This window comes from Symphalangus syndactylus, chromosome 23 (genome assembly GCF_028878055.3).
Source record: "Symphalangus syndactylus isolate Jambi chromosome 23, NHGRI_mSymSyn1-v2.1_pri, whole genome shotgun sequence".
Lineage (NCBI taxonomy): Eukaryota > Metazoa > Chordata > Mammalia > Primates > Hylobatidae > Symphalangus > Symphalangus syndactylus.
In genome coordinates, this window is record NC_072445.2 from 41,398,929 (window position 1) to 41,420,486 (window position 21,558).

Consider the following 21,558-nt stretch of genomic DNA (forward strand, 5'->3'; position numbering starts at 1 on the left):
TAATAATAAAATTAAAAAAAAAAGAAAAAGAAATGCCCACACTGAGCTCATTTCATTTAACATACATTTATTTACATGGAAGCCATGTGCGTGGAAGACAGGTGTTGTCTCAACTCTCTTGGGGCTTACATTGAGGGGGAGGAAGATGGAAAATAAACACATTGACAAAGAAATGAACAAGGTGCTTTCAAATGGCAACAAATGCATGAAGAAAAGGAAACAGAATAATGCATGATGGGGAACTGGTTTCAACTGGGTGAGGGAGGAAGACCTTTCTGAGATGCCAATTAAACAGAGACATGACTGACAAGAAGCGGGCAGCCATGCAAGGGGCTGGGGCAGGGAGTTTCAAGACCAGGTGTAAGGTGAAAGCACAGGGACCGAGGGAGAAGTGGCATGAGGGAGGTCAGAGAGTTAAGCGGAGCTGTCATGTCATGAGCCCCAGCCCCTGCAAGGGTCTTCCATGCCCCTCTAAGTGTGCTGAGAGGATACAGAATTTTAAGTGGGGTGGTGGATTTGTGGCTGGAGTCTACCCAGAATGGTCTGTGAATAGGCCAAAGACCTCAGGACAGGGAGAGAAGGCTTAGTGGCACAGCATTATTTTTTATTTTATTATTATTTTTTGAGACGGAGTCTCGCTCGGTCCCCAGGCTGGAATGCAGGGGGCGATCACGGCTCACTGCAACCTCCGCCTCCCGGGTTCAAGCGATTCTCCTGCCTCAGCCTCCTGAGTAGCTAGGACTACAGGCGCGCGCCACCACACCTGGCTAATTTTTGTATTTTTAGTAGAGACGGGGTTTCACCATGTTGGCCAGGATGGTCTGGATCTCTTGACTTCGTGATCCGCCCACCTCGGCCCCCCAAAGTGCTGGGATTACAGGCGTGAGCCACCGCGCCCGGCGGCAGAGCATTATTTAAGGAGCATGTTAAACACACTTTCTTCCCACAACACCAACTAAAAAAGCAGGTATCAAGAGGGTCTAGGTAGGTGCTGAGACCACCTCCAGAGCACAGGCCCGCCAGAGTTGTGCTCAGCAGGTGAGGTCTACACCCCTCCCAGCCCGGAGGGGCAGCGTGAGTTATACTGCTGGACAAAGGGGAAAAAGACAAAATGCGGGGCTGGGGGAGAAGGGAAGGACGCGGGATGTTAAATGTGGGCGTGGTTTCTTCTGAATGTCCCACCCACTCCACTACACTTTGCTTAAATGCAGTGCAAATTTCCCTACCCCCAGCGGAGGAGGGGTGAAGATTCAGCAGGTTTTAGGGTGTAGGACCCTGAGCTCCTCCATTCATGAATACCCAAACAACTGTAGCCCACCCTCTCACCACGGCCTAGGCGGGCGACCAGTGTCCCCAGCTAGATCTCCACCCTTAGGAGCAGGGCACTGGCTGACCGGGAGAACCTGCGCCGCCTCTTCCCAGCTTGCTGCCAGCCCAGTGCACGAGTTGAACGCCGCTGCCGCCTGGCTAGCCGGGAAAGACTGGGATCTTGACGCGTCGACGCCTGGGACACGGCAACCGCAGCACAGGGCATGGCCCTGCAGCTGGACTGGACGCGGCGGCTGCAGGCAGAGCACGAAGCGAGCGCAGGCTGGGCAGCTGCGTACGCTTCGGCGGCGTCAGCTTCCGGGGCCGTGGGCGGGGGCGCGCCCGAGCCTCCTGGAAACCTCCCTACCAAGGACCTGGGGAACCCCAGTCTCGGCCCGCTTTGCAGCCTCTGGTTTCTAAATTCATCGTCGAGGAGCGGAAACAACCCCCCAGAACTGGGCCCAGACCCTTAAGCTCCTGGAACCTCAGTTTTTCCTTCCGTCGAATGGCGACAATGGCTGTCTGGTTGAACGTTATTTTACCTAGGAAGTAATAATTTTTGTAGATAGGTCTCTGAGAGTATTTGCTTGCTAAAATCCTGCTTTGTCCTGGAAGCAAATTTAGGCAACGTTAGGGGAAGGGACTTCGTATTTAATGTTGAGCACCTGGCGAGCGCCACCTTCGCCTCATACCTTCACCTCGGACCCTGATCCAGCATAAGGCCAGAGTTGGGCAGTGGGGGGTCTCGAGAGGTGGAAAGGGGATTATTGCCCTCTCAAGAGTCCTACGTAGGGGCCTCCTAAGCCTTAGCATTTACTCCCTTAGACCGTGTAACAGGCCACCCCGATTACGCGCCAAACTCAGGCTGCGGTTCTAGGCGCAGCCTTGGTCCCGCCTGATTTCGGTTTCCATTTCGCTGCCCCTGGTGCCCCACCGCCCGCGGCTGTCTGGGGATTTGCCCGGTGATCAGTGACGTAAAAGAGACTAAGGTTCCTACTGGAAGGCGAAGTTCGGCAGGAGCCAATCCCGGGGCTGGTCCGGGAGAAATCTCGGCGAAGGGCCCCGAATAGCCGGGAGATTACGGGGCGGGGACGAGCTGTCGCGCTGGTTGCTCGTGTAGGAGCGGGACCCGGAACAGACTGCCGCGAGAGAGGAGGGGCCCCGGCCGGGATTCGCGGCCCGGAGCTCGGGACCGGTGAGTAGGGGGTGTCAGATGAGACATACAGCGAAGCAACAGTCTCGCACGCTCGCCGGGTTTGGGGCGACCCAACGCAGCCTCCGGGCCCGGGTTCAAAACGGGGCCAGGCCCTCGGGCGGGCTCAGGAGGGGGTCAAGTTCGCTGCGTCCTCTCTGCCAGCCAGATCCCTCCTGTTTGCTTGTCCTTCCATTCTCTCCCTCCTCTTGGGTCTTTCTCGCTTTCTGGTATCCTACTCAGACTCCCATCCATTCTAGTCTGCGGAACCAGAAGTAAGCGGGGCCTGGATGACCGTCCGGTTGCTTGGAGCCTGGTAGATAGGCGACTAATCCAGCTCCCTGACCAAAGTGTCATGCTTTCTTTCTGTCTTTTTTTGTTGTTGTTGTTCGGAGTAAACCGGTTTAGCCGCAAATACTTGGAGCTGTGCTTTCACTCTTTCCAGCCCATTAGCATTTTTCTTACTGATTTTCTCCCTATTTGGCCTTAGAAAAAAGGTGCAAATTTAACTTTGTGGAGTAAATGGGAGAGACACACTTCCAAATCTCCAGTAGATTTCAAATTTTGACACCACGATTTGTGTGTACTTCAAAAGAGGGGAGAATGACATTCGTTTATGCATGCCTTAACCTCCTGTTTTTAACTGTTAGCTGAAATCATAATCCCTAACATGTTTTTCCCCAAGTTCAAAAAAATCACCTTTAAAAAAGCTAGGCTTTTTATGTTTCAAAAATTGCAATCTTATTGTTTAAATAGACTTTATTTCTTACAACACTTTTAGATTTACAGAAAAATTGAGAAGATAGTACGAAGTTCCCACATGCTCCAAACCGGGTCCCCTGTTACTAACATCTTACCTCAGTTTGGTACATTTGTTGCAATTAACCAATATCAATACATTATTATTGACCAAAGTCCATAGTGTGTTCAGATTTCCTTAGTTTTTACCTCACTACTTTTTCTGTTTCATGATCCCATGCAGGTTACCACATTACATTTAGTTGTCATGTCTCCTTATGCTCCTCTTGGCTGTGGGAGTTTCTCAGACTTCTTTTGATGACCTTGACAGTATTGAAGAATACTGGTCGTATATGTTGTAGGATGCCCCTCTGTTGGAATTTGATGTTTTTCTCCTGAGACTGGGCTTATGGGTAACTGGGAGGAAGACCACAGAGGTAGATTGCCATTTTCATCCCATCGTGTCAAGGGCATGTACTAACATGATTTATGACTTAATATTGATTTGGCTGAGATAGTGTTTTTCAGGTTTCTCCACTGTACAATTAGTCTCTTTTCCACTCTTTGCGTGTATTGTCCTCTTTAGAAGGAAGTCACTAAGTGCAGCCCATACCTAGGGAGCCGAGAGTTATATTCCCCCTTCTTGAGGGCAAGTATCTACGTATTATTATTTGCAGTTATTCTGCATGGAAGATTTGTTTCTCTCTTCTCCCCCATTTATTAATTTATTCAATCATTAATTTCAGTGTAGACTCAGGGACATTTATTTTATACTTTGGTTTATAATCCAATACTACTTTATTTTGTTGCTCAAATTACTGTGGCTTTGGCTGTTGGGAGCTCTTTTCACATTGGCTCCTGTGCTCCTTCTTAGTATTTTTATAGAGCTTTTTGCTAATGAGACACTTGTACTTATGTGACCTTGCCTCAACCTCAAATAGCCTGGTAAACTTGGCAAAATATTTTCCCCTCGTTAAGAGGTAAGGAGACTGAAGGCCCAAGGCAGTGGGTGACTTCTTAGATATCACTTCCTGCAGGGGAGTAACAGGTTGGACTCAGATTGTGTGTGACCACCACAGAAGACACTGCAAACCCCAGAAGAGAGTCCATGGTCTGAATTGAGGCTTCTTGGAATGACTTCAGACTTGGACCCCCCAGGATCAGAATAGAAAAGACACGGAGAATGGGAATTTGGTTTCAGAAGACAAAAACATAATTTGGCTGGCATCAGGATGAATTAGATTTTGCCAGCTTGATAGAAATGGAATTTTGTTCTTCCCCCCAAAATTGTGTGTATGTGGAGGGAGGCCAGGAGAGATCTAGGTAATGTGTGTGGCCAAGAATGTCTAATCTAAGGAGAGCCCTGGAAGCCTGCTGCTGAAGCAGAATTTTAATGTGGGAAAGGAGGGGTGTGTGGTGAAAGGGGGAAGAATGGAGATGGCAGGGCTCTGGAATTAGGGGAGGTCATTCATTTCACAAACATTTGCAGACCCCCTACTTTGTGACAGATATTGGAGATAAAAAGGTCAGTGAGGCATGACCTTTGGGTTCACATTCTGGTGGGAGAGAAGACAGATAAAAATATCAATTACAGCCACTTATCCATGGCTTAGTTTTCCGTGGTTTCCGTTACCCATGGTCAACCTCAGCCCAAAGACAGTAAACAGAAAATTCCAGAAGTAAACAATTCATAAGTTTTAGATGTGCATTGTTCTGAGTAGCATGATGAAATCTCTTGCCCTCCCACTGTTCCTTCATCACAAGAAGGGTGAGTACAGTACAAGATAGTTTGAGAGAGACCACATGTATATAACTTTTATTACAATATATTGTTATAGTTTTTCTGTTGTGTTATTATTGTTAATCTATTTCTGTGCCTACTTTATAAACTTTACTACAAGTGTGTGTGTGTAGGAGAAACATAGGTTTCAGACATCCACTGGGGGTTTTGGAATGCATCTCCTGAGGATTGAGGGGGACTCCTATATGAATGTATCTTTAGCGGATGGGGGGTGCTACTGTATGGAGCAGTGTGATAGTGCTATCGTAGAAATACAGTATATGCAAAGCTGCAGGAGGAGAGATACATTCAACTCAGAGATGGGAATGGGATGGGCACAGGAAACACCTCACAGATAAGGGGACAAATTGTATTCAAGCCTTCAAGGATGAGCTGGACTGGAGAGAAGAGCATGTACAAGGGAATGGGTGGAGAGTGGGGAGTGAAGAAGGGGCTGTCTTCCTGGTTCAGTGTATCTAATGGCCAGAGAATTAGGTAGGACGAGGAGGGATTTGGGGCTGGATGGGTAAGTTGGGGCTAGCCGGATGCAGGGCAGGGGAGGATGTCTGTGCATTTTTTTTTTTTTTTTTTTTAGAGTCGGAGTCTTGCTCTGTCACCCAGGCTGGAGTGCAGTGGTGTGATCTCGGCTCACTGCAACCTCCGCCTCCCGGGTTCAAGCGATTCTCCTGCCTCAGCCTCCCAAGTACCTGAGACTACAGGTGCGTGCCACCATGCCTGGCTAATTTTTGTATTTTTAGTAGAGGCTGGGTTTCACCATGTTGGCCAGGATGGTCTCGATCTCTTGACCTCATGATCCGCCCGCCTCAGCCCCCCAAAGTGCTGGGATTACAGGCGTGAGCCATCGCGCCCGGCCACCTGTGCAGTTTGGACCTCAGCTAGTAGGAGTTTTTTTGTTTTTATTTTTATTTTTTTATTTATTTATATTTATTTATTTATTTATTTATTTATTTTTGAGACGGAGTCTCGCTCTGTGCCCAGGCTGGAGTGCAGTGGCGCAATCTCGGCTCACTGCAAGCTCCGCCTCCCGGGTTCACGCCATTCTCCTGCCTCAGCCTCTCCGAGTAGCTGGGACTACAGGCGCCTGCCACCACGCCCGGCTAATATTTTGTATTTTTAGTAGAGACGGGGTTTCACTGTGGTCTTGATCTCCTGACCTCGTGATCCGCCTGCCTCGGCCTCCCAAAGTGCTGGGATTACAAGCGTGAGCCACCGCGCCTGGCTATTTTTATTTTTATTTATTTATTTATTTTTTAGAGACAGAGTCTCCCTATGTTGCCCAGGCTGGTCTTGAACCCCTGGATTCAAGGGATCCTCCTGCCTCAGCGTCCCAAAGTGCTAGGATTATAGGCATGAGGCACCAAACCCAGCCTCAGCTAGGAGATTTGAAGCAGGAGAATAACAGGATGAGATCCTGTGTGCTAGAAGGATGATCCTGGCAGCACTTTTTAGGAAATATGCCACATCTCACCAAATCTAAGATGCTATTTGTCTTAATCCATTTTCTGTTGCTGTAACAGAATACCATAGACTGGGTAAATTGTAAACAACAGATGTTTATTCAGCTCATGGTTCTGGAGGCCAATGGACTCTAGCAAGAATGGCATTAATCCATTCCTGAGAGTTCCACCCTCATGACCCAGTCACATCTTAAAGACCCCACCTCTTAATACTGTTACATTGGCAATTACGTTTCCAACACGTGAAGTTTTGGGGGACATGTTCAAACCACAGCACCACCAAATCTTTTATGTGCCCTTATTTTATGCTCCACATCAAAAAAATATTTTGCCAGTTAAATTATGACATGCGATTGATCACATTTCAGAGATGCTAAAATGTGATGTCACAGGTGTCTCAAATTTGATGAAAAGCATTAACTCCCTTGCTGATGGCTTAGATTCCTCCCTTTCCCTGGATTAATGGTTAGAATGTCTCCATCTCACTAACTCATAGATGGTAAGTTACCAAGGGAAAGAAGAACAGAAGCTGGGTGGGCCCTTCCCCTTCTCTCCCCAAAGATAAACATTTACAACATTTATTGGTTGGGTCGAGGAGCACAATATCTGGTCTGCTGCTATAGGATTCCTTGGCCTGTTACTAGGCCTGTTTCCTTTTGGGGAGTTAAACACACACACACACACACACACACACACACACACACACACACACATATTCTATATCCCATCCTAGCACAATATCTGGTCTGCTGCTATAGGATTCCTTGGCCTGTTACTAGGCCTGTCTCATGCTGTTTCCTTTTGGGGAGTTAAACACACACACACACACACACACACACACACACACACACATTCTATATCCCATCCTCCAGAGTGGCAAAAATTAAAGCTGATATTATCAGGTGTTGGTGAGGCTGTGGGGCAGCATGAGTGCTTGTAGCCTGCTGGGCAGACTACTTAGCCCTATAGTCACTTTGGAAACAGTTTGGCCTGCTTAGTCAAATTGAGGGTACATCTTGCCTGTGTGTGCTAGAACATGTATGCAGAAATATTCGCTGAAGCAGTGTTTGTAATTGTCCCAAACTGGAAACAACTCATATGGCTATCAGTAGACCGCATTAAAAATTGTATAGTTACAGAGCAGCAATTAAATAAAATCAGCTCATAATCACATGAATGAGCCTCACAAACATGATGTTGACAGCCCCCCAAATACATGCAAAAAAAAATGGAAAAAAATTCCATTCATTTGAGGCTCAAAACCTGAGAACATAAACTCTTGTTTATGGGGTGTATACTTAGGTCTGAAACTAAAGAAAAGGGAAGGAGTGATTCTCACTATTACAATTTACTCCACAACAACCATTTTCTCAGACACAGCTTTTTCTTCTCCTGGTTTCTGTAAGTTCCTGGAGCGAAACCTTGGATACGATGATTTGATGGTGACGTGCAGCCTACTGTTCTTGCTGCTACAGGGAATATGAAGAAATTGCTTCTCTCTCTACCAATTTACTACCATCTTGCTGGAGAGAAAGGGCAGGTGGCTAAGATTGTTCGCATTCCTTCAGCAGATGTGTAGGAAGCATCTTCTTTGTGTCAGATACTCTGTGCTTGTGCTTTGTTTTCTCAGTCAGTTTTTATTGTCTACTCTGTGCCAAGTACTATGTAGATTCTGGGGATAAGACAGACAATCTCTCTCCTTGTTTCATGGAAAAAGCTGGTGTTAAGCGAGTAATTACACTAATAAGTCAGGACTTAAAATTGCAGAGAAGTACAGGGTGCAGCATGGGGTGTTTTGGGGCTGTATAACTAGACTACATGTGGACCCAATCTGACAGGCCAGGAAAGAATTGCCAGAGGAGGTGGCTTTCAGCTGAGACTTCAAGCTAGAAAAAGGCCGTGATTATCTGGGAATCCAGCTAGGATCTCCTGGGACAGCCTCCTCACAGAAGAAAGGAAGGACAGGAGTTTTGACTTTATTCCTGGAGCACCAGAAAGCCATTGAGGGGTTTAACCTGGTTGGTCACCCGGGAAGATTGGCAGTTTAACACGTGACCGAGTGTGTTTGAGGATCAAAAGGCCAGAGTGGCTGCAGCACTGGGGCAGCAAAGGGGAGAGGAGGTTTATGTAAATCAGGAAACCCTTGAGGGTGTGATGATCCCACAGTTGGATCTGATTTCAGCTTCTAAAGGATTCCTCAGGTTACTGGATATAAGTTCTGGTAGGACAGGGAGTTTGCCATTTTTGTTCTCTGCTGTAATCTTGGTGCCTGACACATAGTAGGCACCTAATAAACATCTGTTAGCTGTTGAATAACTTTTAACATCCTGCTGCTTAAACCCTCAATGGCTTCCCAGGGCTGTTAGGATAAAGTCCAAAATTCTTAACCTGGGTCACAGAGTCTTACATAATCTGTTCCCTCCTGTTTCTCCACCCTCCCTCTGCTCGCCTCACTGCACTCCACCTGTGGCCAATTGTCAGCTCCTCAAATTCACCGCTACCCTTTCTCCGGCAGAGGATTTCCTCTGCCTGTGAGGCTAACCCTCCACAGCACTCCATATGGGCAAGGAAGAGTTCATTTTCCAGGCACCAAAGTGCAGTGTATGGTGGAATGGAAGGAGCCCAGAGCTGGGAGGTGCACCTCACCCCACCTCGTGCTAGTGCTGGCCTTGCTGCCAGCCAGCTCTGCTGCTGGGCAAATGAGTCTGAGCCTCTGGCACTCACTTTCTTCCTCTGTAAATAAGGGGTTCTAGTGATTCACAGTCCTGGATAGACTTTAGAATCTCCTGGGAAGTTTGTTTTTTAATACCAGAGCCTGGTCCACCTCTGGAGATTCTAATTCAGTTGGTCTGGGTATATTTTGAAGACTCACCAGTTTGAAGGCTACAAATCTGATGTGTAGTCAAGGTTTGAACCATTCCACAAGATGATAAAGGATTCCTTCCTATATTTGGTGCAAAGCACCAAGTGACACTTAGGAATATTTTAGACAAGAGAGAGCTTGGTTCATGTTTCAACATTAGACAGATATTCCGGCACAAATATGAAGAACACCCAATTTTCCCCTGTGGGTCAGCCGCAAGACCAGGGCACTTTAACGCCTTGTCTCATCCACCTCCCAGCTGGCTGCTACCTCCTGTTCCTCTTTGAGCCCTGTGGGGATTTCTAGTCTTCAGAGCCCTGGTGGTTTTTGTGGCCTGCACTGTGCTTGAGAGCACCACTGATGCTGAGCTCCGTGGGGAAAGTAAGCCAAGTGTGACCACAGGAACGCATCATCCACAGTCACTGGGATCTCCTGGGACAGCCTGGGATCCAGGCCTTTGGCCTGGCGAGTAGGGGTGCAGTCACTCCTCTAGTATGCACATCGAAATCACTTGCTTTTTGCCCTGAATTCTGGCCTCTCCAGGTTTGTTAGAGGTGTCTCACGGCAGTTTACCCCATGGAGAGTTTGCTTATCTCAGATTAAAATATGGGGATTAATCTGGGACCCCAAGAGCCCTTAAATGGAGTACCCACAGGGAATGGAGCTCTAGGCTAAGTGCTGTGGGATTACAGGTGCTTTGCTCTTGTTTGGAGGTCCAGACATATGCTTGAGAAGCAGCTTGGGATACTCAAGAGAGTCCTGAACTGGTACCCTGGAGGCCAGGATGAAAACCCAGGCCTCTCCATTTACTTTCTCGGGCTCCAGAGTCCACATCTGGGATTCAGTGTCTACCAGGGCACCTCTCTGGGTGGCATCTAGGAGCCGGAGGCAGGCCAGAGTTTCACCCAGGCTGGAGTGCAGTGGCGCAGTCATGGCTGTCTGCAGCCTCAACTTCCTGGGCTCAGGAGATCCTCCTGCCTCAATTTCCTAAGTAGCTGGAACTATAGGCATGCGCCATCACGCCCAGCTAATTCAGCTAATTTCTTTTTTTGGAGACAACGTCTCACTATGTTACCCAGGCTGGTCTCAAACTCCAGGGCTCAGGCAGTCCTCCTGCCTTAGCCTCCCACAGTGCTGGAATTACAGGCACAAGCCCCCGTGCCCGGCTTTCAGTTAGTTTTTGCTGCTCATAGTGATTATTCTTGGAGCCGATAATCGTGCATGCATCCACGTCTTGAAATTATGTGGTGTCACCTTGGCCAGTCTGTTGACATATGCAGATTAGGTATTTATGAGATCCAGAGACTTATAGGGAAGGGGTGGATTTCAGGGAAAGGGGAACCTCTTAGAGAAAGGTAGGGAGTGTCTCCAGTTCTGCCTGTGAGGAGGGTACCAGGACATTGCAGGGCTTGTTTGTTGCATCTTCCTGGTTCTATAGAATTGCAGCTAGCTTCTGGTTTATTTTTTTATTTTTATTTTTTGAGATGGAGTTTTCCTCTTGTTGCCCAGGCTGGATGGAGTGCAGTTGGCGTGATCTCAGCTTACTGCAACCTCTGCCTCCTGGGTTCAAGCGATTCTCCTGCCTCAGCCTGCCAAGTTGCTGGGATTACAGGCATGCGCCACCACACCTGGCTAATTTTGTATTGTTAGTAGAGACAGGGTTTCTCCTTGTTGGTCAGGCTGGTCTCAAACTCCCGATCTCAGGTGATCCACCCGCTTCTGCCTCCCAGAGTGCTAGGATTACAGGCAGAAGCCACTGCGCCCGGCTGCTTCTGGTTTATTGAAGAGACAAAAGAATGCCCCCTCACCCCCCAGGGATGTGTGACCTCTGGTGCAAGGGAGTTCATGAAGTGACTTCTTCAGGTTCAGAATTCTCATCTGAGTAAAGGGAGTGGGGGTGGAGTGGGTCATCTCTGAGGTTTTTTTTTTGGCTCTAATTTTGGTTTCTGTCTGCCCAGGAGCCAGGAATGGAGAGAAGGGTAATGGTTTTACCTCTTATTGTGGAAACCTGTTGAGATAATCACAGAGAATATACTGAAGGCATAAAAGGGGAGAACCATAGCAGGGTGTGGCAAGTTGGGGAAGAGTTTTTGGAGAGGGTGAATTTTGCATCGGACCTGACAGAATTGTGTATGGGGAAGGGGAGCGGTTATTCTGTTCTGCCCACATCTCTCATACTCAACCTCATTTCTCCTAATTCTGAAATCTTGAGAGCCTCCATCACTAAGAAGGAAAACTACTGTCCAACAGGGACACTTTATTGCTCACCCCATATGTGAAAGTTTGTCATAGCTAAGGCTAGGGTGCTTTTGGTCAGTATCAGCAGAATATAGGCCCCTTTTCTTTTGTCAGCATTACTCTGCTTACAAAGCCCTTCCATGTAGATGACCTCATCTGAGCTTCCTAACAAAGGAGCTGGTATTAGACCCCATTTTACAGTGTGCCTGGGTAGGGAAGAGAGCGTAGTGGATTGAGTGGAGGCCTTGGCACCAGACACTGCTTCCTAGCCATGTGCTCTTGGGCAAGTTGCTTAACCCTGCTGAGCCTCAGTTTCCTCAGAAGGAGTCTGTATAAGCAAGGGAAGGGATTGGTCATGGAAGTGGTACTGTGTTTTGTTTATCTAGTTATGGCAGACTCTCAAAAACAGATGGTTCTATACAATTAACGTTGTCTGCAGTTCCCCTGAATCCATTCACTTGTTCAGTAAATGTGTATTGAGCTTCTACAAGGTGTCAAGCACCATGATCTCTGTATCAGTGACTTAACCATTTTTGGTGGTTACTACAGACCTCTTTAAGAATGTGATAGAAAACTATAGCTCCCTCCCCAGAAAACTTTTCTAGCTTTTTATTTTGCTTTGCAGTGAGCCAAGATAGTTCCACTGCACTCTGGGGGACAGAGTAAGACCCTGTCTCAAAAAAAAAAAAAAAGAAAGAAAGGAACCATTTCAAATTAGGTGGGAGACATGGAGCTCTAAATACTACAGCATCCATTGCCTAGAAATACAGGTATTCTCAGCCGGGCGTGGTGGCTCATGCCTGTAATCCCAGCACTTTGGGAGGCCAAGGCAGGTGGATCACCGGAGGTCAGGAGTTTGAGACCAGCCTGGCCAACCTGGTGAAACCCCGTCTCTACTAAAAATACAAAAAATTAGCCGGACGTGGTGGTGGGCACCTGTAATCCCAGCTACTAGGGAGGCTGAGGCAGGAGAATCACTTGAACCTGGCAAGCGAAGGTCGTAGTGAGCCAGATTGTGCCATTGCACTCCAGCCTGGGCAATAAGAGAAAAACTCCATCTCAAAAACAAATAAATATATAAATAAATAAATAAGAAGTATAGGCATTCTCATACATAACCTCAATAAATACCATTAAGAAAATAATTTTAGACATGGTGCAGTTGCTCATGCCTATAATCCCAGCACTTTGGGAGGCTGAGGTGGGAGGATGGCTTGAGCCTAGGAGTTTGAGACCAGCCTGGGCAATATAGTGGCAACTCTTCTCTACAAAAACCTTTAAAAATTAGCCAAGTGTGGTAGCATGCACCTGTTGTTGCAGCAGCTCAGGAGCCTGAGATGAGAAGATTGATTGAGCCAGGGAGGCAGAGGTTGCAGTGAGCCAAGATAGTTCCACTGCACTCTGGGGGACAGAGTAAGACCCTGTCTCAAAAAAAAAAAAAAAGAAAGAAACCAAATAATTTTTTAATATGATCCAACACCCAGTCTATTTACAAATTTCCCACAATAGTTCCAAGACTATTTTTATAACCTTTTTTTTTTCTTTTTACAGGATCCAATCAAGGTTCACGTATTGCATTTGGTTATTATTTCTCTTTAGTCTGTAAAAATCAAGAGCAGTTCTTTCGAAGGTTTTTTTTTTTATGACATTGACTTTTTAAAAGACTGGGCCAGTTGCCATGTGCAATGTGCTGCATTCTGGATTTATCTGGTTCTTTCCTCATGGTGTGGTTTAATTCCTCCATCGGTACTTTTTCAGTTGTAACATACTTCAGAGTATTCCTTTCCTTTATATTTTTTATAAACTGGAAGTTAGATCTAAAGGCTTGACTAGATTCATTCAAGTGAAACATTTTTGGCACAAAAACTTCATAGGTAATGTTGTGTGATTCATATAGTGCCATGCCAGAAAGCACATGCCACTTTGCCCCGTCTGCTGATGACGCTGGATTTGGTCACTTAGTTAAGGTAACCACTGGATCTCTTCCTTATGAAGGTATGTCAGGAAGTAATCCATTCGTTGGTGCTTTGGCACCATGGGTGCTATCTCGTCCCCCAAAACCTTTCACCTAATAGTTTTAGCATCTATTGATGATCCTTGTGCTATTATAATGGCAGTCGCAAAATGATTTTCTAATTCTATTATCCCTCTTCTACTTATTCGCTGATTAATCTTACAGAAGGTTATTCTTCTGTAATCCCCAGACAATTTTAGGTATCTAGTACATATGCAATAATTTTTAGACAGTTTCAGGAGGTTTAGAGACCATCGAACCCCAGCATGGAGCCTGGGTGATGAGGTGTCCTATTTTGCATAGAAGAAGAGCTGTAGCTGAGCTCTTCATAGTCCTTTTATTCTTCTTATTTTGCAAGTAAATTGCAAAATGAGTTCCCAACCCAAAGATAACACAGGCTATCCTTCAACAAAAAAAAAACCCTTAGCTTTTAAACTTCTAGGCCATTTGGCAAAGAGGCATGATAAAGGGTTTGAAATCCCACAGACACGCCCAGTACCATTCCTTTTTCCTCTTTGCAAACACTTGAAGTATGTTACAACTGAAAAAGTGCTGAGTCAGGCTTATTTCCTCTTTCCTCAACAGTAAAGCCAAGGAGTTGGACCAGGCAATTCCTAGCAGCATTTCTTTCTTTCTTTTCTTTTTTTTTTTTTTTTTTTGAGACGGAGTCTTGCCTTGTCGCCCAGGCTGGAGTGCAGTGGCGCAGTCTTGGCTCACTGCAAGCTCCGCCTCCCGGGTTCACGCCATTCTCCTGCCTCAGCCTCCTGAGTAGCTGGGACTACAGGCGCCCGCCACCACGCCCGGCTAATATTTTTTGTATTTTTAGTAGAGACGGGGTTTCACCGTGGTCTCGATCTCCTGACCTCGTGATCCGCCCGCCTCGGCCTCCCAAAGTGCTGGGATTACAAGCGTGAGCCACCGCACCCGGCCTTCTTTCTTTCTTTCTTTTTTTTTTTTTTTTTTTCGAGATGGAGTCTCACTCTGTCACCCAGGCTGGAGTGCAATGGCATGATCTTGGCTCACTGCAACCTCTGCCTCCCGGGTTGAGGTGATTGATTCTCCTGAGTCAGCCTCCTGAGTAGCTGGGACTACAGGTGCATGCTACCACACCTGGGTAATTTTTGTATTTTTAGTAGACATGGGGTTTCACCATGTTAGCCAGGATGGTCTCGATCTCCTGACGTGATTCACCCGCCTTGGCCTCCCAAAGTGTTGGGATTACAGGCGTGAGCCACCGCGCCCGGCCAATTCCTAGCATTTCTACCAGCATTACTAACATGTAGGAACTTGATATTACTTTCACTTGACAGTTAAATTCCTTGATTCCTTCATTTGAGCTTTGAAGGTGCTTGATTTTCCCCTCATTATGTCTCTTAAAGTCGCACATACCTAGATCCATTAGTGCTTCCAGTTGGAATTTATTATCAGCACTATAATAGTCTCTTATATTTATGTAGTCCTTTTACGTTATAAAACACTTTTTATGTATTATTGTACTAGACCCTCAATGAGTGGACGTTATATCCCTGTTTTGTTTACTCTTGGGTCTTATAGACTGGGGGTTTTATTTCTGTCCCATTAATGTCACTACTGACAGAGGCCACTGAACTCTGTTGCGATGGACTTTCACCATACATAATCATTAATAGTATTGATTTGCCTGTAATTCAGGTTGCTTCATTCCAGCCTCGCAGTCACCTCTGTGCCCTGCTGGTTGTCTTCCCAGCGCTGCTCTAGTTGCCTTCCATGGATCTATAGGAGAGCAAGTCCTCCAGGTACTGCCCCGTGACGATGTTGTTGAACTCTGTAGCACGTGTGTCACTGTGGCTGGTTCTGCTCACTTCCTCTTTTGCTGCCACTTTTGAATTTAACTCTTTGTTTGTGGTTTGGACACTCACTGGATTTGGAAACCAGGGGTTGTGGGTTCTCTCCTACATTTCCGTCTGTGTACCAGGCTTGTGCTTAGTACTTTTCCCATAATTCTTTCATATGACCTGCTTAGAAACCCTTAAAGGTAAGTCTCACTCTTCCCATTTTACAGATGGATACACTGAGGCTCAGTACTTAAGTGACTTCTGTATTGTCACACAGAGTCAGGGGCAGGAGGCTGCTCTTGGGTTAGATGTACTGAGGCTCATAACCTCAGCCTGGAACTGGGCCAGGACTACAAAGGTAAACAGAAGCAGAGTCCTTTCTGTGTGTCCCCGCTCCCTGTACAAGCCAAGGCCTCACAGCACATAGCAGCCACAGCCACCTGAGGATTCCTCCCAGCTAGACGAGGCACTTACAGCCAAGAACAAGTCCATTGAGGCTAAGCTGTGCTCCTCTGGAAGGCTGAGTTTAGAGTCCAGCCTTCTAGGGGAAGCAAATTAAACCCAAACTATAGAACAGCCCAGGGAAATACTCACAAAGGGAAATGCTGACAGTCAGACTACTGAAGCTTCCTGATGCTTCTGGAGTTTTGGTAAAGAACCTCAGTGCTCTTTGTTTGTTTGTTAATGTTTTCTGGTTTTTTGTTTGTTTTGAGACAGTCTCTTATTCTGTTGCCTAGTCTGGAGTGTAGTGGTACAATCATGGCTCACTGTAGCCTCCACCTCCCAGATTCAAGTAATCCTCCTGCCACAGCCTCCTCAGTAGCTGAGACTACAGATGTACGCTACTACACTGGGGTATTTTTAAAAATTTTTAAATTTTTTTAGTAGAGACAGGGTCTCACTATGTTGCTGAGGCTGGTTTCAAACTCCTCGGTTCAAGTGATCCTCCTGCCTCAGCCACCCAAAGTGTTGGATTTACAGGGTGAGCCATGTCACATTGCCCTCTCTTAGTTCTTGAAAACTGAAACCTTGAGGAGCAAACAAAAGGGGTCTCTTGGCCGGGTGCAGTGGCTCACGCCTGTAATCCCAGCACTTTGGGAGGCCGAGGCAGGCGGATCAGGAGGTCGGGAGATCGAGACCATCCTGGCTAACACGGTGAAACCCCGTCTCTACTAAAAATACAAAAAATTAGCCAGGCGTGGTGGCGGGCGCCTGTAGTCCCAGCTACTTGGGAGGCTGAGGCAGGAGAATGGTGTGAACCTGGGAGGCGGAGGTTGCAGTGAGCTGAGATCACGCCGCTGCACTCCAGCCTGGGCGACAGAGCAAGACTCCACCTCAAAAAAAAAAAAAAAAAACAAGCAAAAACGGGGGTCTCTTGACTCTGTCAGGACCCCCATGACTGCTCGTGTGTCTTGTGCTTTGCACAGTTGAGTGAAGGAGCACTGTGTCCACAGTAGACGTTGTAGATTTGTATATGTATCATTATGAGTTTCCCAGCAGGTAGTGAGTGATTTTTCTATTATAGTTGGTGCATTACAGCGATTTTCCAACAGATAGAAGGAAAGGGTGTTGAGGCTCTCCCAACAGCAAGGTATAGGCTAGTGGCTGTCCTGCTCTTCACTCTACCAAGCTAATCTTTCTGGGTTTCCATATCCTTATCTATACAATGAGGGAGTTGGACTAGATCTATAAGGTCCTCTTCTCTTTGACATTGTGTGAACCTTGTAGAAGCTGGTGGTGTCTGTAGATTGACTGAGTGCTGGAGCTGGCAGCCCTGTGCAGGCTGCCACCTCTGCCCCTTTACTGTGCTTTCTCCTGACTCTATGTCACATCTCCAAGGAGAAGAAGTCCTCACCAGTGAACGGAGACCTCTCTGAACTAAGGATACCATGGCCACGTCAGCCCCGCTACGGAGCCTGGAAGAGGAGGTGACCTGCTCCATCTGTCTCGATTACCTGCGGGACCCTGTGACCATTGACTGTGGCCACGTCTTCTGCCGCAGCTGCACCACAGACGTCCGCCCCATCTCAGGGAGCCGCCCTGTCTGCCCACTCTGCAAGAAGCCTTTTAAGAAGGAGAATATCCGACCTGTGTGGCAACTGGCCAGCCTGGTGGAGAATATTGAGCGGCTGAAGGTGGACAAGGGCAGGCAGCCAGGAGAGGTGACGCGGGAGCAGCAGGACGCGAAGTTGTGTGAGCGACACCGAGAGAAGCTGCACTACTACTGTGAGGACGACGGGAAGCTGCTGTGCGTGATGTGCCGGGAGTCCCGGGAGCACCGGCCCCACACGGCCGTCCTCATGGAGAAGGCCGCCCAGCCCCACAGGGTAAGCCCTCCTCACCCCCGAGGGTGCCTTGCCACCTTCTCTGGACGCTCCACCTTGCAGTCCTCGGAGGACTCAGCCTGAGTCTCCCTTCCTGCCCCAGCCCAGAGCATCCACCTGTTCCCACTGCTTGTTTTTCCACAGGAAAAAATCCTGAACCACCTGAGTACCCTAAGGAGAGACAGAGACAAAATTCAGGGCTTCCAGGCAAAGGGAGAAGCTGATATCCTGGCCGCGCTGGTAAGTGAGGCTGTTTCAGGAAGCCCTGAGGCAGTGCGCCCGTGTAGGGCAGGGTGAGCCTGGGCAAGTAGGCGGCAGCTGGGAGGTGTTTCTAGGCGCTGCTCACAGGGAGAACGGGCATCAGCCTGGCAGTAGCAGACCTGGATTTTAGCCCAAGTGCTGTCTTTCTGAGCTGTGTGGTCTTGGGCCTGTTTCTTTCCTGTCTGAGAGACAAGTGGGCTGCCTGGATGTCAGCTAGAGTCCCTTCCGTTTTCTGTGACTCTCACCTTGATGGCAGTGCCCATGTCCAGCTGCTGGTTCTCTTCTGCCAGGGGACTGAAGAAGGTGTGGCTTCATTCTTCCTTCCTTTCAAAGAGAGAGAGAGAGAGAGAGAGAGAGAGACAAGGTTGCCTGAGAGTGGAGAGGGTTTAGAAGGATGGAGCTGGCTCCAGGGTAAGAACTGAGAGGGAAGGGCTGGAGAACAGCTAAGGCAGACCTGCCAATTCTGATGGCGCTGTATCCAGTGAGGACCAGGCCCAGGATTATGGTTGCCAGTACAGTGGGACCTCCTCCATATCTGTGGATTCTGTAACGGTGAATTTACCCAACCATGGATCAGAAATATTCAGAAAAAAGAAAAAGCATCTCTACTGAACATATACAGATTTTTTTCTTGTCATTATTCTCTAAACAATCCAGTGTAACAGCTATTTATATAGCATTTACATTATATTAGGCATTATAAGTAATCTAGAGATAATTTAAAGTATATAGTAGATTTTATGTGACTATTATTCCATTTTACATAAGAACTTCAGCATCCTTGGATTTTGGTATCCTTGGGGAGGGAGATCCTGGAACTCATCACCCACTGATACCAAGGGACAACTGTAGTTAGAAAAGAGGCAGCACATTATGTACTTGATTAGAGATGGGGTTGGGGGGAACTGATCAAATGGTTCTGATTTTCTGGGGAACTGTGTATGTTGAGGAAGTGGGCAGTGGAGGAGTAGTGGGGTCAGGGCCAGTGGTGAGTCATTAGGCCCGGGGAGAGGGAGAGAGTAAGCTAGAGATGGCTAAGTCCAAGGACCCCTCCAGGCCCTCAGTGTGCATGGCTGCCCCCAACCCAGCACCAGTCAACAGGGCCACTGAGGACTCCCCCAACCCCAGCTGGGGAGGAGATTTGGAGGCAGGAAAGGACATGGTCCCTAAGCACAGATGTCACACAGTTTTGCTGAGGAAACAGGATGCAGTCTTACATGGCAGGGGTGGGGTACATATAGATATTTTAGACTGAACAGTGGGGTGCTGAAGAGAGGACTGGTCAGGCTTAGATGACATTAATCAGGCAAAACTTCCTGGAAGAGGTGACAGATTTTGTCCAGGAGGGAAAAGTGCGTTGGCTCATGAGTGAGACCCACAGAGTTTCTCCAAGGGGCCCCAGAGCGTACTGGTTTCGCTAGAACAGATTGTGGCTGACCAGGCAGGTGGAGACAAGGTTTTGATCATATAGTGATGGGGTGAACTGAACTAATTCATTACTGGAGTCTTCTTTGAGAAGAGGAGTGTGGACCAGGAACCCTCTATAGCTCCTCCCACTCCAGATCCTGTAGAATTCCTGAACGGGGGTAGCAAGGTGAACGAGCCAGCCTTGCACACCTCCAGCACTGGGCCCTCCACCCTGAGCAGAGGTGTCAGCCCTTCTCCCCTTCCCGCCCCCTGCAGAAGAAGCTCCAGGACCAGAGGCAGTACATTGTGGCTGAGTTTGAGCAGGGTCATCAGTTCCTGAGGGAGCGGGAGGAACACCTGCTGGAACAGCTGGCGAAGCTGGAGCAGGAGCTCACGGAGGGCAGGGAGAAGTTCAAGAGCCGGGGCGTCGGGGAGCTCGCCCGGCTGGCCCTGGTCATCTCTGAACTGGAGGGCAAGGCGCAGCAGCCAGCTGCAGAACTCATGCAGGTGAGAGGCTGTCCCTGGGCAGGGCGCCAGGGACCAGGATGGTGGGTCCCAGCCCTGCCATTCACTTGCAGGACCTTTGGAGACTTGGGGGCTCAGTTTTGTCATCTGAAACTTCGGGATGATAATCCTTACCCCTGCCAATTAGTCTGTAGATTGCATGAGCATAAAATGAAATAACTGGCGTGGTGTCACTTCAAAAAATAAACTTTCTACACAAAACTGTTCAAAAAACTAAATGATATAGTAGAAAATGGAAGGGAAGATTATTAATATCATTTACCATCCTCCATCCTCATCACTGCCATCATGAGCCCTTCTAACAAGTCACTGGCAGACACTTAGCTGGTGGAAGCTTTTTATGGTGTTATGGTTGGGGGTGGCTGAGGGAGGGCTGACCAGCAGCTCCTCTCAAAGACCCCTAGGATCTGGAAGAGACAGGGTAACTGGGGAAGGGAGACAGAGATAGCCAGGTTTTCTCTGGGCCCGTGGGATTACTACACAGAGAACAAGATGGAAAGCAGACAAGGGGGCCTCGGGGCACCTCCTAGAGGAGGGGGCTTTGATAGTGAGAAAGGGAGGCTTTGGGGCTGAAGAACTGACTGTGAAGCTGAAATGGCACCACATCTGCCCCGGGAGCCTCTGGGGATCACATTACCCTGAAGAGGGCCCAGCAGCCTTTGGAGGGGTAGAGGGCTCAACCTTCCTGCTCTCATAGGCTGGGAGGAGAGAGGCTCTCTGATGGTATTCCCCCACTTGCACTGTTTAGGGTGGCTGGGTCTGTCTGTCAGCAGCAGAGCCACCCAGGATCTCAGGAAGGTGGAGTCCCAGGCCAATGGCAGGGCAAACCAATAGCCAGGAGGGAGAGATAGCAAGGCAGACTCCGCAGTATGTGCACCAGGACAGACTGCAGAAGGAGGCGGCCACCTGCTCCTCATTGTTGTGAATTCAGATGCACAGAATGAGGACTGGCAGGGATTTTAGACCTTCCAGTCCAGCCCCTACTGATGAAGTCACTGAGGTCCAGAGAGTGGAAGGAGTTTGTCGCAGGCCATGGGGCAGGTGTTAGGTCACAGCTCGAGCCCAGATGTCTTGACTCCTGGGCTCTGAGCTCTTGTTCTCATTTTGTCCAGAATGTCTCTCTGGCCCCCTCTTTTCCTCCAGATGTCATTCTGTTCCCCCAGATTTCTCTCGTCATACTCTTTGACTGGGTCATTTTCTGTATCTCCTTTTGTCCCTGTTTCTCTTCTCCTTCCTCTCCCCATGCCCCTGCCATGGGTGGATCCCTACTGTGTGTGGAACAGAGGCACACAGCTGAGGATGTAGTGGGGCTGAAATCCATTGTGTTTGCCCAGAGGGGTGCCTTTTCCTAATGCACCCAGAGAAGTGGCCCTCAGAGCAGAGGCCTGGCCCTCAGTGACTCAGAGCACTCAGATTGCAGCTCTCCCCCGGGTGGGATAAGGTCAAGGGGAGGGAGAGAAAATGGTGTCTGCTTGAAACTAGTATAGGAAATGTTATTGGTACTGGTAGGTTTCTTGTTTTGTGTTTTCTCTTTTAATTTTAGTGCTATGTAATGTATATATTTATGGAATATAGAGGTTTTCGTTTGTTTTTGAGACAGAGTCTCGCTCTGTCTC

General features: G+C 48.0%; 1 protein-coding gene across 5 annotated transcripts in view; it reads left to right on the forward strand.

Moving 5' to 3' along the window:
- Positions 1–1,230: 1,230 nt before the first annotated feature.
- TRIM26 (tripartite motif containing 26) overlaps positions 1,231–21,558 on the forward strand; it is a 30,357-nt gene continuing 10,029 nt past the window's right edge. The window contains exons 1-5 of one of the 5 annotated variants that reach the window (XM_055264757.2): positions 1,231–2,503; positions 15,283–15,386; positions 17,265–17,752; positions 17,894–17,989; positions 19,694–19,924. In XM_055264757.2, the coding sequence (XP_055120732.1) occupies positions 17,315–17,752; positions 17,894–17,989; positions 19,694–19,924 (765 nt within the window). In that variant the 5' untranslated portion in view covers positions 1,231–2,503; positions 15,283–15,386; positions 17,265–17,314. The remainder of the gene's footprint in view (positions 2,504–15,282; positions 15,387–17,264; positions 17,753–17,893; positions 17,990–19,693; positions 19,925–21,558) is intronic. The other 4 variants (XM_055264760.2, XM_055264759.2, XM_055264761.2 and 1 more) reach the window with 4 other exon arrangements.